Here is a 17,443-nt window from a genome sequence, read left to right on the forward strand (position 1 = left end):
GTGTAGAAACTGGAGGGGTCGGCGTTGTAAGGCAGGTAGTTGGCGTAACCCGGGTTGGCCCCAGCGGCTGCGTAAGGCGAGCCGTAGATCCCCAGCGCCGCGTTGAGCTCCGTTCTGGATCCGGCCAGCAGCCGATTCTCGTAAGAGGAGCAGCCGAGGGTCGCCGTCTGGGAAGACCCCGAGGAAACGTCGGAGGCAGTTCGAGAGCCCGAGGTACAACAAGTGGCGCTGGACGTGGCCGAGACGAAAATCTGCATGAGAAAGAGAGGAAGAAAAGAAAAAAAGAAAAAGAAAGGGGAGAGAGAGAGAGGGAGGGAGGGAGAAAAAGGAAAAGAGGGAAATGGATAGATAGATGGATGGATGGATGGATGGATGGATGGATGGATGGAAAGGAAGGAGAGAGGGGGGAGAGGGAGAAAACAAAAAAGAAGGAAGGAGAGAGAAAGCAAGACAGAAGGAAAGAAGGGTGGGAGGGAGAAAGAGAGAGAGGAAGGAAGGAAGGAGGGTGGGAGGGAGGGAGGGTGGAAGTGTGTGTGTGTGAGAGAGAGAACAGAAGGAAGGAAGGAAGGAAGGAAGGAAGGAAGGAAGGAAGGAAGGAAGGAAGGAAGGAGGGTGGGAGGAAGGGTGGAAGTGTGTGTGAGAGAGAGAGAGAGAAAAAAGAAGGAAGGAAGGAAGGAAGGAAGGAAGGAAGGAAGGAAGGAAGGAAGGAAGGAAGGAAGGAAGGAAGGAAGGAAGGAGTAAGTAAATTTGGGATTAATTACAAAGACTAACAGCCACCACCACCACCAGCAAGCGAAGCGCCCTTCCGAATCAACACAGAGAGATCCAGTTGGCCCAGAGAGCCCGCGAAGGGCGTGGGAACAAAAGTAGGAAAAGAAGGCGGGAGAGAAAAACCCGAAGTCAACCAACCAAGCGCCCATTCCAAGAATTCCCGCTGCCCTGAAATTACTCAGCACTCCGAGCGAGCGCGCGGGCGGGCGGACTTGCCATCTTGCCCAGCTGAAGGGAGAAACTTCAAAGACGCCACCCCTCCCTCCCTCCCACCCATCCACCCCCTCCGCAAATTACCATGCCCAACTCGGGAGGAGGAGGGGGAATAGGCAGGTTTACTCCTCGGAGGAACTTCTGGGCTCAGCCAGAGTAGGCTGGGGAGAGAGAGGAAGGTTGCTTCAAATGGTCCTAGAAGGATGCCTCGAATGTAGAAAGGGATTAGAAAGGGGGGGAGGGGGAAAGACTAGCATCAACCAAGAAGAAAAGAAATAAAGAAAAAAGGAGGAAAAATCGTTGTAGACTCGGGTGTGTAAATAATCCTGGGGGGAGGGGGCGGAGAAACAGAGATTCGGGATTTAAAGAGATTTGGCGATGTTTGCCTGTTTGCGTGATTATTATATTCGTTGGGAATCTCGCTCTCCTAAGAAATTCACCAGGCTCCCGGATTCCGGCCAGTGACCCCCGGAATGAATGAAGCCCCCGGGACTCCTGGGGAACGTCCTGTTAATCTAGAGAGGCGAGAGATCCCGCTGATCCCCGAAGGACTCCGGTTTCAAATCGGGAGTGACTCCGGGGCGAGCCGGAAAGCCCGTTCCCAAAAGTCACAAAACTGCGCGCATCTTTCCAGCGAAATCGGCCAGAGTTCTAAGTTCGCCCCTTCGAAAGGTTTTCTGATTTCTAAATTCCGACGCCTTGGATTCAATAGCCGAATTTCCACTTTCGATTTTCCCCAATCGATGAAGGAGAGAAAGTGATCGATCCTTATCTGTTTTGGCAGAGGCGGTTTTTGCTCCCCGGATAATAACGGGGTTTAGAGGGGCGACAAGCCTATCCTTTTCCTGAGCCCCCTTCCCCAAATGGGGCAGTTCCGCTTCTCCTTCCATAGGGACAGGAGATAACCGAGATGGAGAGAGAAGCAGTGGGGGTGGGGTGGGGGCGGGAAGGGCTGTTGATCCCAGGCCTATTGAAAGCAATGGAACTGGAGCAGAAGATATGAAAAAAAGGGGGGGCAGGGTCTGAGGAAGGGGATTTCGTGTCGAAAGATAAAGGTTTGGGTCTGGGGGCGCACTTCCTCCCCCCTCGGTCTCTGATCCATGGTCCTGAGATGGAAGGAAGGAAGGAAGGAAGGAAGGAAGGAAGGAAGGAAGGAAGGAAGGAAGGAAGGAAGGAAGGAAGGAGTTATGGGGTGAGAGGAAGGAAAGAAGGAAGGAGGGAGGGAAGAAAGGAAGGAAGGAAAGAAGGAAGGAAGGTTAAGTTATGGGGAAGGAAGGAAGGAGTTATGGGGTGAGAGGAAGGAAGGAAGGAAGGAGGGAGGGAGGGAGGGAAGAAAGGAAGGAAGGAAGGAAGGAAGGAAGGAAGGAAGGAAGGTTAAGTTATGGGGAAGGAAGGAAGGAGTTATGGGGTGAGAGGAAGGAAGGAAGGAAGGAAGGAGGGAGGGAGGGAGGGAGGGAAGAAAGGAAGGAAGGAAGGAAGGAAGGAAGGAAGGAAGGAAGGAAGGAAGGAAGGAAGGAAGGAAGGAAGGAAGGAAGGAGTTATGGGGTGAGAGGAAGGAGGGAGGGAGGGAGGGAGGGAGATCAGAAGACTGGCCATCCGCTCTGAGTACTTATCCGAAAAAAAAACAAATATGGACCTTTAAAAAAAAAACCTTCCCCCTCAAAAAGATAAAAGCTGACCCTGGGTTCTTGAACCTCTAACCCAAGGAGGGGTCCGATCCCCCCCCACATCCCTCCCTCCCTCCCTTCCTCCCTCCTTCCCTCCCCGCCAAAGTGCCGGACTCACCTGCGAAGAAGCGCTGTAGGAATAGCCAAACTGGGGGAAAGACATCGCGGCTGGCCGAGTGAGGTGGAGGCGCGTGTGCGCGCGCGGGTGACCAAATCCTCGCGTTTGGACCCGGAGTGAGACGGAGGAGGGGGAAGGGGACGAGGAGGAGGGTTGCCCACCTCCACCCCCCGGTTTTCTCTCCTTTCCTCCCCTTTCCCAAATCCTCGGGTCTCCCCTTTTCTCCTCCTGCCCCACCTGTCCACCCGGCACCCCTCTTGTTCCATCCACTGAGCCTCTTGATGGGGGGGGGGAAAGGGGGGAGATTTACGCTCCTTCGCTACACTTCGCTGCTCCGGATTATTGCTGCGTTTCCCCTCCCCCACCCGCGCATCGGTGGCAACTGCGGGCGAGCGCCGGGCACCTGCGGGAAGGAGGCTTCCCAGCCGACCTCCGGGGTCCCCCCTGCCCCTCTCCTCGCCCTCCTCATCCCGAACGGGTCTTCCCGGAAAGCATCGCCGAGGTGCAGAAATAGAGATGGGGAAAGATTGGAAGGAGGGGATGGGGAGAAAGAGAGATAGAAAGAGAAAAAGGAAAAATAAAGCAACCTGCGACTCTCCGGCGCGGGGCAAAAGAGTTTGGGGAGGGTGAGAGGCGGGGGGGCAAGTTTGCTGGCAAGCAATTGGGGAGGGGACAACCCGTCCTTTGGCCCGGCGCAGGAGGATAAAGCTTCAAGCGGGGAAACTGCCCAACCGTTGGCTAGACGAGCCGGAGCTGGGGAGCCGCGTGACGTCAGGAGAAAATCCCCAATCTTTTTGCCCGGAATATTTCAAGCTTAAGGACGGGAGGAGAAAGAAAATGGAAAGGGGGAAAAAAAAAAAAGGCGAGGGGAAGAGAGCTAAGCTGGCTCCCACGCGGATGGGCTCTGGTTTGCTTTGCCGCCAGGGCTGGGTGGGTGGGGGATTGAGCTCCCCTCCTTCCTTTCTCCCTCCTTCCCCTCCCTCCCTCCCTCCCTCCAAGAAACCCTCGTGGGAATGGAGTTGGTTTCTACCTGAACAGAATCCAAATTTATGCGCCTCCAACAAACGGTAGCGGGGCAGTATTACCTGGTTCAGCAGCTAGAGGCAGGGGGTATTTGGAACTTTTTGCTTTTCTACCTTTCTTCCTCTCTCTTCCTCTCATCTTCCTTCCTCCTTCCCTTCCCTATCTCCTTCCTACCTTCTTTCCTTTCTGTCACCTCCCTCCCTCCCTCCCTTCCTATCTTTCTTCCCTCCCTTCTTCCTTCCTATCTTTCTTCCCTCCCTCCTTCCTTCCTATCTTCCTTTCCTCCCTCCTTCCTACCTCCCTCCCTCCATTCCTCTTCCCTTCCTTCCTTCATTCCTTCCTTCCTTCCTTCCACCCACCCACCCTCCCTCCCTCCCTCCTTCCTTCCTTCCCTCCCTCCCTCCTTCCTTCCTTCCCTCCCTCCTTCCTTCCTATCTTCCTTTCCTCCCTCCTTCCTTCCTCCCCCCTCCATTCCTCCCTCCCTCCCTCCCTCCCTCCCTCCCTCCTTCCTTCCTTCCTTCCTTCCTTCCTTCCTTCCTTCCTTCCTTCCTTCCACAGAAGTGAGGGCTCAAATCTGACCTGAAGAACCAGCAACTGATGAAAAAAAAAAAAAACGCTAGTGAAGCAAAATGAAGAAATCACAATTGGCTGTGTTCTCGTGTTCTCCCCACTCGCTAGACCAGGTTTAGACGAGGGTCCCTCAACAAGCTTAAACGGTCCCCAAAGATCTCGGTTGAAGAGCATGTATGCAGCTCTTCCCAGTTTTCCAGCTCTTTTCTGGAGCTTTGGGTCTCTTTGAGAAAGCTCAAACGGCCCAAGGAGCTGCTGATCCAGTTCTACAGAGGAATTATTGAGTGTCATCTGCACTTCTATAACTGTTTGGTTTGGTTCTGCAACCCAGCAAGACAGATACAGACTTCAGAGGATAGTTAGAAGTGCAGAAAAAAAATTGCTACCAACCTGCCTTCCACTGAGGACCTGTATACTGCACAAGTCAAAATAAAAGAGGGCTGTGATAATATCTACAGACCCCTCACATCCTGGACATAAACTGTTTCAACTCCTACCCTCAAAACTACGCTATAGAGCACTGCACACCAGAACAACTAGACACAAGGACAGTTTTTTTCCCAAACGCCATCACTCTGCTAAACAAATAATTCCCTCAACACTGTCAAACTATTCACTAAGTCTGAATTACTATTACTATTACTATTAATCTTCTCATCGTTCCTATCACCCACCTCCTCCCACTTATGACTGCATGACTGTAACTTCGTTGCTTGTATCCTTACGATTTATATTGACTGTTTCCTAGTATGATTCGATTGCTTATTTGTACCCTATGACTATCATTAAGTGTTGTACCTTAGGATTCTTGATGAATGTGTCTTGTCTTTTATGTACATTGAGAGCCTATGCACCAAGACAAATTCCTTGTGTGTCCAATCACACTTGGCCAATAAAGAATTCTATTCCATTCCATTCCACTCCACTCCACTCCACTCCACTCCACTCCACTGCACTCCACTCCACTCCACTCCACTCCACTCCACTCCACTCCACTCTACTCTACTCTACTCTACTCTACTCTACTCTACTCTACTCTCTTCTATTCTATTCTAGATCCTGGGGAGAGTTCTCCTCTGCAGCCCTACCCCAACCCCATAGGGACATATGAACCCAAACCAGAATCTCCACGGAGTGCCTTGACCATCAATCAAGTTTCTGCTGCATTGCCAGCATGCCTGTTTGGGGAATTCTGGGAATTGAAGTCCACAGGTCTTAAAGTTGGCAAGGTTGGGTACTCCCGATCTACTAAAGGGTGTCAGATAGTTGAATCATCTATCAGTTCTATCTATCAGTTCTATCATCCTGACATTTTCTTCCGGCATGTCAAAGGCAGATCCAGACAACAGAGCTCACCCCAAAAGTGACAGGCACCTGTGGATATTCAAAAGTGCCATCAAGGAGGGTGGCAGGAGGGGACACTGCTTACTTTGGGGTCAAGGGCACCTGGGCTTCAATTCCCTTCATCTTCGTGTTCTCCTTCAGGGCTGACCTAGAATTGCAGTTCAACAATTGGGGAACTCCCATTATCTGCACCACCAACTCCGAGTGTGCTGGACTACTAAACCCTTCATGACCAATTGAGGGTGGTAGGATCGTGAAGATGTCACCCAAACTTAATCCCAACTAATCTCCTTGTGTGTTGCATGGGCCCTGTCTGGGGATCAGTGGAGGAGGAGAACACACAATCATCGCATTGCGCGTCAATATTATAAGAAAAGAGATGGTTGTGTTACTGATCAGATGTACAAGATTGAAACTGGTAGCTCTGGCCTTTTAATGGTCTCGCCTAAGATTTACGGCTGAACATGGTATGTAAGCTCATGGAAGGGGGATGTTTAACAGTAACAGAGTTGGAAGGAACCTTAGAGGTCATCTAGTCCAACCCCCTGTTTACGCAGGAGACCTATACTAGGGATTCGAACCGCCGAACTGCCGACCTTTCTGATCGACAAGCTCAGTGTCTTAGCCACTGAGACCTATTATTCATACCTTACACATCACACAGGTTTGGTTACAGATGAGTATACACGTGTATGTCTTATCTCAATATATAACGGGGATATTTTCCCGATTCGTGGTTCTTGGTTAGAAGAACTCAAGTCAATTGCAAAATATCCAGGCTTAAGAGTTTAAATCCTCCTCCTTCAGGGCTGAAATCTGTACCATTGCTTGCGGACAACCCCTCCCCATTTCATTCTTCGTCTTCAACGCGATCGATTCGATTGCAGAAATCCGAAATTGGTCCGGATCTATCCAAGAAGGCTTCGAATCAATGGTCCCCGAAGACGGAGGTGGATGGGTGGGGAAAGGGGGGAGGGGGGTTTCCTTCTGGGCCGGGCCTGGGGGGTGACTCGGTCTCCAAGGAACAGAGCCCCGCGTTGGCCTGGCTGCGATCTGCGGGGGATTCCGAAGCGTTGTAACGGGAATCCCAGGGCGGGTGACCAGTTGAATCGCGGCTTTGAGGGTTTGGAGAAACCACTCCCGCTGAAAGACGCTCGGGGACTTTCCAAGCCAGCTTCCTGAGCCATTTCGAGGGGCCACCGTTTTATAACCCGTGTGTGTGTGTGTGTGCCCACGACCAAATCTTCCCACGCGTTTTCAGCTTTTCTGGCCCGTTTCCAGTTTGGGTCGGGCGTCCCAGATCTAACTGGCTGAGTTGCCAGTAAGGTATCAACCTTTCAATAAGTGTGTGTGTGTGTGTGTGGGGAGTCTGCATCACCTGGGTGTCTCATCCCTCCCAGCACTGTGAACTGGGCTCTTGAAACAGACCTGCGCTCCCCCCACCAACGCACCCCCCCCATCACTCAAGACGCGTTTGCAGGACAATACTTTTGAGTCGGAGATCATTCTATTCTATTCCAGCGCTCTTTCGGCAGCAACGGTGGCTTGGGTCATCTAAGTAAGCAAGCGGAAAGCAAATAAACACATTGGACCCCACTCCTGTAACTTGGTCCACGTGTGTGTGAGAGAGAGGGGGGAGGGAGGGAGGGAGAGAGAGGGAGGGAGGGAGGGAGGGAGAGAGAGAGAAGAGACACACAGAGAGAGAGACACAGAGAGAGACACACAGAGACAGAGACAAAGAGAAGGGGAGCGAGAGAGAAAGAAAGAGAGAGAGAGGGAGAGAGAAAGACAGAAAGAAAGAGAGAGAAAGAAAGAAAGAAAGAGAAAGAAAGAGAGAAAGAAAGGAGGAAAGGAGGAAAAATTGTTTTTAAATTCCATCTAGCATTGCATTTGCAAGATGGATGGTCAGATAAATCAAGGAAGGAAGGGAGGGAGGAAGGAAGGAAGGAAGGGAGGGAGGAAGGAAGGAAGGAAGGAAGGAAGGAAGGAAGGAAGGAAGGAAGGAAGGAAGGAAGGAAGGAAGGAAACAGATGTAGTTCTCCGCATCCTCTAGTGGTGGCGCTAGAAAGCTGCGCGTAGAGACGAAAACTGATCAAAGGGCTTTAGATCCAGATTGCAAATGGGAGACTCTCCCTTCTCCGCCCACCTTCTCCCAGCGAAGAGGAATAAACAACGTCAACATGCTTCTCTGTAGGGAATGCAGAGCCGTCTGCTTTGTCAGGTTAAAAAAATTCTCCCTCACTAAAATTCCCTTGCAAACTTTTATAATCCACTTCCTCCCCTTGTTTTAGAGGGTTCGTGGAATCTTCTTAGAGCTGTTCCTTTCTTCAATCTCTCTCTCTCTCCCCCCTTTGCTCCTCTATCGAAAGAGATTAGGCTGCAGAACAGTCATCCTTTCTAAAGACAAATACATGCACACACATCCCAATTTTCTAGCTTTTCAGATTTCAAGCATCCCCCAGATGTGTTCAATCCTAATTCGCATTGTTCTGCTTGAAGGCAATGAAAAATAATAATCATTTATTGCATCTGGAGGGTTCCCAGCCAGAGAAGGCTGCCTCATTCCAACAGCAACCATAATATTGATAAAAGGAAGTATTAGTTTTTAGAGCAACGAATGGGTTTAGGCTGGGAGAAATTACTGGACTACAATTCCCAGATGCCTCTGGCAGAAAGGTTATGGGGGGAAATGCTGAGAGTTATAGCTCAGTCACCTCTAGATGGGTAGATGTATCTTAATCTTTGTCTAGGTCAGGGATGGGTAACAACGGCAACCCAAAGATGCTTTTTCAGGAGGCAACTGGACTTTCTTATTCGTTTGTTTTTTGAAGACCTTTCGCTTCTCATCCAAGAAGCTTCTTCAGCTCTGACAGGATCGTGGTCAGAGAATCCTTCCATACCCCACTATCCTATCAGAGCTGAAGAAGCTTCTTGGATGAGAAGCGAAACATCTTGAAAGAAAAAACAAGAAAGTCCAGTTGCCTCCTGAAAAAAACACCTTTGGGACAACTATGGCCTGGATGATGGAGAATCTCCACAGACTTTCAACAATGGCAACTTTATGACCTGTGGACTTCAACTCCCAGAATTCCATGCTAGCTCAGGAATTCTGGGTGTTAAAGTCCACAGGCCATAAAGTTGCCATAGTTCAGTGGTTCTCAACCTTCCTAATGCCGCGACCCTTTAATACAGTTCCTCATGTTGTGGTGACCCCCAACCATAAAATTATTCCTAAAAGCATCGAAAATATGTGTCTTCCGATGGTCTTAGGCGACCCCTGTGAAAGGGTCATTCGACCCCCAAAGGGGTCCCAACCCACAGGTTGAGAACCACTGCCATAGTTGGTCACCCCTGGACTAGATGAAACTTTTCTTCTGTTGGCAGCTTTCGCCCCAGTTCCATCTCTGGTTCATCCACTGATAGAAGAGGACATCGAAACTTCTTAAAAACAAGGACGAGTTTGAGAGAATCTTTTCCAAACAGTAACAGATTTCAGAAATGGTTCTACAGACTTCTGATCCAAAGGTCAGAGAGCTGAGAGCTGAAGAAGCTTTTTGGATGAGAAGCAAAACTTCTTCAAAGAAAAACCAGAAAGTCCAGTTGCCTCTTAAAAAAGCACCTTTGGGACAACCATGACCTGGAGGACTGAGAATCTCCATAGGCATTTACAGACTTTTGAATTTTGACTATCATAGCTCTCCTTCAATGTCTAAATTTCCAATTAATTCATCTCCACAACAGGTAAAGTATAGAAACTCTCGTTAAGAAGATCCTTTGGTGAGATCAGGGACAGTTATGCATAAATTCTTAGTGAAATTACATTAATTATAAGGGAATAAAATGACTTGTTTTTTATAATTCTTTGGCTCTATGTGCATGTTCAGAATCTGAGAATGGATTTCCTGTGTGCCATGCTGTGTATGTTTGTGTTTCAATACACACACAGTGGGAGAAAACAGATATATTGACACCTAAAGTATGTATCTATGGATTTCTAAGTATTTAAATCATGTTTGTTGTTGTTAGTTGCGAAGTCATGCCGTCCCATCGTGACCCCATGGACAACATTCCTCCAGGCCTTCCTGTCCTCTACATCTGCGGGGGTCCATTTAAGCTCACGCCGACTGCTTCAGTGACTCCATCCAGCCACCTTGTTCTCTGCCGTCCCCTTCTTCTTTTGCCCTCAGTCGTTCCCAGCATTAGGCTCTTCTCCAGTGAGTCCTTCCTTCTCATTAGGTGGCCAAAGTATTTGAGTTTCATCTTCAGGATCTGGCCTTCTAAAGAGCAGTCAGGGTTGATCTCCTCTAGGACTGATCAGTTTGATGGCCTTGCAATCCAAGGGACTGGCAGGAGTCTTCTCCAGCACCAGAGTTCAAAGGCCTCAATTCTCAATTGAGGCCTTCTCAAACTCAATTTTGGTGCTCAGCCTTCCTTATGGTAAATTGTGCTATGCTCTTCTAAAATATAGGAGTTGCGTTTTTGACAGGTTCTGCATGTAATATCTTTATTTGGATGCCCTTTTTTTTTTTTTTTGTAAATCCAATATATTTTTATCTTCCTGCCTCTGATCTTTACAAGAAAATCAGTATCCTGAAACTCAAGCTGTGTTCTACAGTTGTGGGCGAAGGAGAAATCAATTTTTGTGATTTCGAAAATGTAAATCACTACGTTCATTAATTAAAAAGTAAAGGAAAAAAGGATTAATTGCCTGCAAGAAATCTGGCAGCTGAGGGTACCTTTGTCAGGCATTGCAATTAAATTATTTTACTGTCTTTTAGCCATTTTTATCTCTGCTGTAATCTATGTGTATGTGGATGACACATAACACAGACGTAAGGGTAAATGAATTTTGTACTATTTGATCACTTTAAATTATCCATTGCACTTTTGCAGTGGATTTCTAAATCTGTCACAACTTTTAACTCTCCTCACTGACTAACTACCTGATATATTTCTGAGAGGTTTCAGAAATCACATTTCCTTTTTTGTAGCTTAGTTGTTCTCCTGCTGGTGATACACAATTTTTCTCCTGTCCCTTAGCAGGCTGAGAAAACAATTGGTTTAAATATGATGAAATCTTTTTGTTGAAGAAAAAAAAAGAGTTGTAAATCATGGCACGAACTCTTCATTAAACTGTTTTTGTATTCCAGTCTTGCTTTCCCGGGGAAGAGGAAAAATTATTTTGGGATGTCTTTAAACCATATGAAATTGGGTGGGTGGGGGAAATCACTGTTGATTTGAACAGGATAATTTAACACGGAATTGCAGAGACGACTAAGGTTTGATATGCATATGTCAAAAAGCAAAGACTATTTATTTTTCAATAAATCTGGGTCAACCAGCATGAGTTTTAAGTGCAAGTCCCCTAACAGTGGGGTGAATAAAACAATAGGTACACTATAGCAGTAATAATAATGTGATGTTATTATTATTACTACTGATACTATTGGCATATTTTGTGGGAGATTGGGTGTTATATTTATAATATTATTCAATGCCTGGTCTTCACATTTGAGCAGATATTGCTGGGTGGAGAAAGAGAAGATGCTTCTGGTCGATGCATGAATAAACAAGTATATTTGGACAGACTTAATACATAATTTATACTGATCAGTCACATTCAATCTAGTTGAATGAAACACAAATGAACGTTATTTTTTTTGACAAACTGGAGTACAGGCAGGCTTAGTTGTAGAACAGCTGGGATTGTTGCTGACTTATTTTAAGAGCAATCACTCAACGGAGTTATATTGATCTGTTTGTTTGTTGTATTGGTAACCCCGCACACTCTCAGAAGCCAGCCTGACTTTGCTACCTGTAGTAGAAAGGCACAGAAGGTCTGAGAGACAGAGAGATAGATAGAGCGATAAAGAAATGGAAAAAGGATGGCTGGATGAAGAGGGGTAGATGGAGAGATGAATGGAGAGCTGGATGGATGGATGGATGAAGAGGGATGGATTGATAGATGAATGGATGAAAATGGATGGATATGGATGGATGGATGGATGGATGGATGGTTGGAGAGATGGATGGATGAAGAGGGATGGATGGATAGATGAATGAATGAAGAGGGATGGATGAGGATGGATGGATGGATGGATGGATGGATGGATGGATGGTTGGAGAGATGGATGGATGAAGAGGAATGGATGAAGAGGGATGAATGGATAGATGAATGATGGATGGATGGATGGAAGGATAAATGGGTGAAGAGGGATGGATGGATGATGGATGGATGAATGGATGGATGGAGAGATGGATGGATGAAGAGGGATGGATGAATGGATGGAGAGATGGAGAGATGGATGGATGAAAGAAAGATCCATCAAACAAAATGGTGATCACAATTGTTTTAATTCTATTTTAGATGTGAGAAGACCAGTCGTATGGAACCCCATGATATTTAGAACTAAATTCTAATGCAGATCTTGAAGATGATGATGATTGGATGATGATCATGATGAAAGGAGTGTCTCTAAATCCCCTCTGTTGACTTCAGAGATTCTATTCTAAGCTTGAAAAACCTCATAAGAACGTAGCCATTAAAGGAAAGCCTCTTCCATACCTGTATCTCCTTGAAATTACAATTAAAAACATCCAGACAATAAATCAAGTGACAATTGTCTTTAAGGCTTTTAACTTTTCCACAAAGTTCAAGCTGCCGGTGCCCAAAAAATGTGCCAAGTCACATTCACAATGTATTTTATAGACTCATAAATAAATGCAACAATTTATCCGAGCAGTATTTCTTTCCTATTTGATGGCAATGTATTATGACATTCCCTCATTTGGTTCTTAAAAACAAAAAAACCCTAATGTACTTAAAATCTGATACAAACTCGGGTTTTTTATGGGAAAAATTATTCTATTGATCATCCATTCAGAGACACCTTGAGGGTGATTCATATTGAGCTGTTTAACAAGAGAAGAAAGATAGTGAAAAAAAGAGCGAAAAAAGAGACCACCAGAGAAGGTTTTCTTCTGAATATACAACATAAGAAAATGCAGTTTTGCACCTTGGTTTTATATTGATGACTTCAGATGTTTTCCTCCACGCTCTTCTGTTTCAACGTAGAGGAGAAACAATTTCTTCATTGAGAGATTGGCTAAAAGACTCGCTGGTATCGTCAGAAAGACTAAATGTCATTCTAGCAATGTGTTTTCAGGAGCAGACAATTCTCAAGATGAGACAACTTCATGGGTAGGCGGCCGGGGAGAAAAATCCATCTATGTGGTCGCTAAGAGTTGACACTGGCTTTGACGGCGCACAATCAATTTATCGATTCGGCACTAAACATCTGGTTTATTGTTTGCAAAGTCGTTACCTTGTGTTACGGCTTCATGCTAATGGAAAAGTCCATTCTGGATAAATCATTGCAGAACTGAGACTTTGTTTTGAGTCAGGGAAGTTCATTGCAGACAAAGGGCCCCTTCAGCATTCTCCGTCTGAAGGTGCCTTGACTTGAGCAGAGAAAATGAAGTTTCCACCTGCTTGTTGAGTTTCCCTGAGACTCCTAAAGTGAGATCCATACCCAAATTTAAATATTAATCAATAAAACAAAATGAGGAGAGGAGAGAAGGAGAAGGAGAAGGAGAAGGGAGAGGGTAAGGGAGAAGGAGAAGGGAGAGGGGAAGGGAGGAGACAGGAGGGAAGGAAAGAGGAGGGGAGAGGAGAGGAGAAGGAGAAGGGAGAGGGGAAGGGAGGAGACAGGAGGGAAGGAAAGAGGAGGAGAGGGGAGAGGAGAGGAGAAGGAGAAGGGAGAGGGGAAGGGAGAAGGGAAAGGAGAGGGGAAGGGAGGAGACAGAAGGGAAGGAAAGAGGAGGAAAGAAGAGGAGAGAAAAAAGATTAAACACTCCAGAAGACCCTCTTAGTTTTGCAAGCAAGAGTTGCAAACAAAGTGATAGCAACTACAACTCCAATGGAAATTATGTCACCTTTTACCAAGGTAACCTGACTATGCCTTGTGCAAGTCTATAAAATTATTAATATCATCTCCTGCTGAAATATGTGACGGGAGGATGAAGTGCTGTGCTGAGCAGGCACAGATCGCAGTTCCTTCTCCACTGAAGGGGCAGTTTTTTCCTAATATATCTTAGATAAAGACCCTGCATGCATTTCTTGGCCCCGTTCCAGACAGTTTAATGGGTTTCTCCCAAGTACCAAAATCACCATTCACTTCTGCTGAAAATTCACCGTTGAACGGAGGACTCCCTCCAAAGAGACCAAAGGCATTAATCTGCATTTAAGTCATCCACAATTCATAATATTCATTAGTATCGAGGAATTAAAAAAGCAGTAATTAAAAAAATATCAAAGCAGGCTCAACTAGAAATTTCTACAGAGACATTTTTACAGCACTGTCTCTGGAAGATCATAGCATGCACTGTTTATTTAGCTTCAATTTTCTTCTCAAAACCCACTATGTGCTTTGAGAGGCTACTCAGTCACCGCCAGTGTACTCAATCTGATACAAGTCAGATTATTGCAGTTTAGCAATAGCACTTAGACTTATATACTGCTTTACAGTGCTTTACAGCCTCTCTAAGCGGTTGTACAGAGTCAGCATATTTTCCCCGGCAATCTGGCTCCTCATTTTACTGACCTTGGAAGGCTAGAAGGCTGAATCAACCTTGAGCCAGTGAGAATTGAACTGCTGGCAGTGGGCAGAGTCAGCCTGCAATACTGCACTTTAACCACTGTGCATCATGGATGGATGGATGGATGGATGGATGGATGGATGGATGGATGGGCAACAGCAATAGCACTTAGACTTACATACCGCTTCACAGTGCTTTATACCCTCTCTAAGAGGTTTTACAGAGTCAGCCTCTTGCCCCCAACAATTTTGGGTCCTCGTTTTACCCACCTCGGAAGGATGGAAGGCTGAGTCAACCCTGAGTCTGATGAGATTTGAACTGCCAAATTGCAGGCAGCCGGCAGTCAGTAGAAATAGCCTGCAGTACTGCTTTCTAACCACTGCGCCACCACAGCTCTTAAATTTGCTCCTCTCCACAATCCTTCTAGCATTGATGATGTTACCTAGTTTGACTAATGAAATGCCTTCAAAAAAACTACCAAGGTCAGAGGGCACCAGGGACCGCACAGTCCTCCTCCTCCTCCTCCTCCTCCTCCTCCTCCTCCTCCTCCTCCTCCTCCTCCTCCTCCCTCCTACCCCCCTCCCTTCTAGCACTGATGACCTTACCTACTTGGGTCATGAAACATCTGCAAGAAAACCAGCCAAACTCTGAGAGCACCAAGGGCCTCTCATTTATAACCCTGAGCTACAAATAGCCTTGGTGGCGCAGCGGCTAAAGTGCTGTTAAAGTAAAGCCAGCTGCCTGCAATTACTGCAAGTTCAAATCTCACCAGGCTCAAGGTTGACTCAGCCTTCCATCGTTCCGAGGTAGGTAAAATGAGGACCCGGATTGTGGGGGCAATAAGCTGACTTTGTATAAAAAAGTACACCGCTTGGGGGGGGGGCGAAAGCCCTACTAAGCAGGTATATACAAAAGTATGAAGGCTATTGCTTAATGCATTGTAAGCCGCCCTGAATCTCCGGAGAAGGGCAGCATATAAATCGAACCAATAAATAAATAAATATCCTCCTCTATTGAAGACACTTTTTATCCCTCAAAGTGAGGTTGCTGGAGAAAACAAGCTGCTGGTGCATTGTTTGCGCAGATAACTTTTTTTCCAAAATGGGGAATCTTCTAAAAGTCACCTCTCTGATGCATACGGCGTCTTTGATATAGCCCTAATTGGGTTTCATTGTGCATATTACAAAGGAAGTTCCTGTCACATTTCATTACCCTGTTTACTGATCCATTTGCTTAAGAGCGGCCATTACTGCCTCGTGCAGACACTGACACCTTCCCTTTCCGTATTATGAATGCAAAGAAGGCAAAGGTTCTCGTTCGGGGGAAAAATAAAAGCAGTTGTGAACTCGGGTGACTTAAGATTGAACGGAAAGGATATGAAGATGCAAGGATCAGAGCTGGGTTAGAAGGAAGGGGACCAAAGCAGTGGCGAAATCCAATTTTTCTGTGGGCGTGGCTTGGTAGGCGTGGTGTGGCTTGGTGGGCGTGGCTTGGTGGGCATGGCAAGGGAAGGACACTGCAAAATCTCCATTCCCACCCCACTCCAGGGGGAAGGATACTGCCTCCTCCATCTCCTCCTCCATCATCATAAAAAAAGAGGTTGTATGTACCCTAATGTTCAGCCAAAATGTTGGAGGTGTGATTGTACAGATGCTACATATTATCATATTTGGTGGACCTGTAAGAAAGTTAAGGCTTTTTGGATAAAAATTTGGTGGGTCATGCAGAATGTTTTGAAGAAAAAAATTCAATTTTCTCCACAATTGTTTCTATTGGGTATAGCTAAGGGTTTTACAGTGGATGAAACAAAGTTGATTTTGTATATGATTACAGCAGCGAGATTGTTGATAGGTAAATATTGGAAAAATGAAGCTTTGCCTACCGTTCAAGAATGGATTTTGAAGATGGCCAGTTTCGCTGAGATGGCGAAGATTTCAGCATATTTAAAAGACCGCTCACAAGAGACTTATGAATGTGAATGGAAAAAATGGATAGATTATGTGCAGAACAAATATCAAACTAGGAAGTATCAAATAGCTTTTTATTGATAGTATTATATTACATTAAGATAGAAATATTTGAACTATGTGAAGATGAAAAATGATATGGGGGATGGAGGGGTTTAAAGTTCAAGGGTTTTTTTTTTATATAAAGGGGACAATGATGGGGTATTCTCTATGGAAGTCCGGGGGGGAGGGGAGGGTTGGGGGGGTTAGGGAGGGTGGGCTGGGGAGTTTGGGGTGGGTTAGGGGGGTGAAAATGGGGTGAAAATGTAACTGTAAAACTTTTACAATAAAAAATAAAAAATAAAAATAAAAAAAAAGGTTGAGGGACACAGTCCAGATGAATCATTCAACTTCTTTCTGGCTTCACATTTCCAAAACCAAGGAAAGGCAAGGCCTTGATGGTAGGACATCAAGAAGATTCATTCCCCTTGACAATCTTGTTTTCTATCGTTCTTATATGGCAATCCCTACAGTTGTGTAAGTCCTGGCCAGAGATATAAACTGGATACAATCCAAAAAAAAAGAACTTGTTCTTTTGTTGGCAATGGGCTTCATAAGAACTAGAAAACTGAGCTTCCAGAAGTTTGTTTGTTGGTCAATCTACCTGACTCTAGCTGGAGATCAAAGGATCAGCACTTAATTTTCATTCCTTGAATATACATATATTTATACACAGACAGACAGACAGGCAGACACCTTTCCCCCCCAACATGGATATAAAAGAACACGAAAGGTTAAACCAATATGGGGCTCTGCACTGCCGAAAGGGCATTTGCATCACAGCTGCCGTGAATGCAATTCGCTTGTTTAATGAATTTTTTATGCTTCTTTAATGAATTTCGCAAAGGTTTGGTATTTTTCCCCCCCCTCCTCATAAAACGGATAAGGACTTTCCAGGGTCTCTTTTTTATATAAAATAATAATAATAAAAAAATGAAACCGAAGTTATGAAATGATCAATCTCATTAGTTTGGTAAGATAGAGTGATATGAGAGCTGGGCTGGTTCTGCATTATTACAACAGATTCATTGCTCAAATTGTCACTTGTTCTGGCGGTATTGCAAATACACTTTAGTTAAGGTACCCAAAAGAGCCAATAGCGGGAAATTACATTTCTTTTTTTAAAAAAAAAA

The 17,443-nt window shown here is 45.9% G+C and overlaps 1 protein-coding gene and 1 long non-coding RNA gene across 2 annotated transcripts in view; one reads left to right on the forward strand and one right to left on the reverse strand.

Moving 5' to 3' along the window:
* IRX6 (iroquois homeobox 6) overlaps positions 1-3,505 on the reverse strand; it is a 13,354-nt gene extending 9,849 nt beyond the window's left edge. The window contains exons 1-2 of the mRNA XM_087877083.1: positions 2,770-3,505; positions 1-251 (exon numbers count right to left, since the gene is read on the reverse strand). The exon at positions 1-251 is cut by the window's left edge and continues 7 nt beyond it. Of these exons, the coding sequence (XP_087733209.1) occupies positions 1-251; positions 2,770-2,814 (296 nt within the window). The 5' untranslated portion in view covers positions 2,815-3,505. The remainder of the gene's footprint in view (positions 252-2,769) is intronic.
* A 5,543-nt stretch (positions 3,506-9,048) lies between these two features.
* Positions 9,049-12,319, forward strand: LOC148112260 (uncharacterized). Its single transcript, XR_015729592.1, has 2 exons — positions 9,049-9,447; positions 12,074-12,319. It is a non-coding gene; the product is annotated as an uncharacterized LOC148112260 (long non-coding RNA).
* Positions 12,320-17,443: the final 5,124 nt, after the last annotated feature.

This window comes from Pantherophis guttatus, chromosome 11 (assembly GCF_059756535.1).
Source record: "Pantherophis guttatus breed Tessera chromosome 11, ASM5975653v1, whole genome shotgun sequence".
Lineage (NCBI taxonomy): Eukaryota > Metazoa > Chordata > Lepidosauria > Squamata > Colubridae > Pantherophis > Pantherophis guttatus.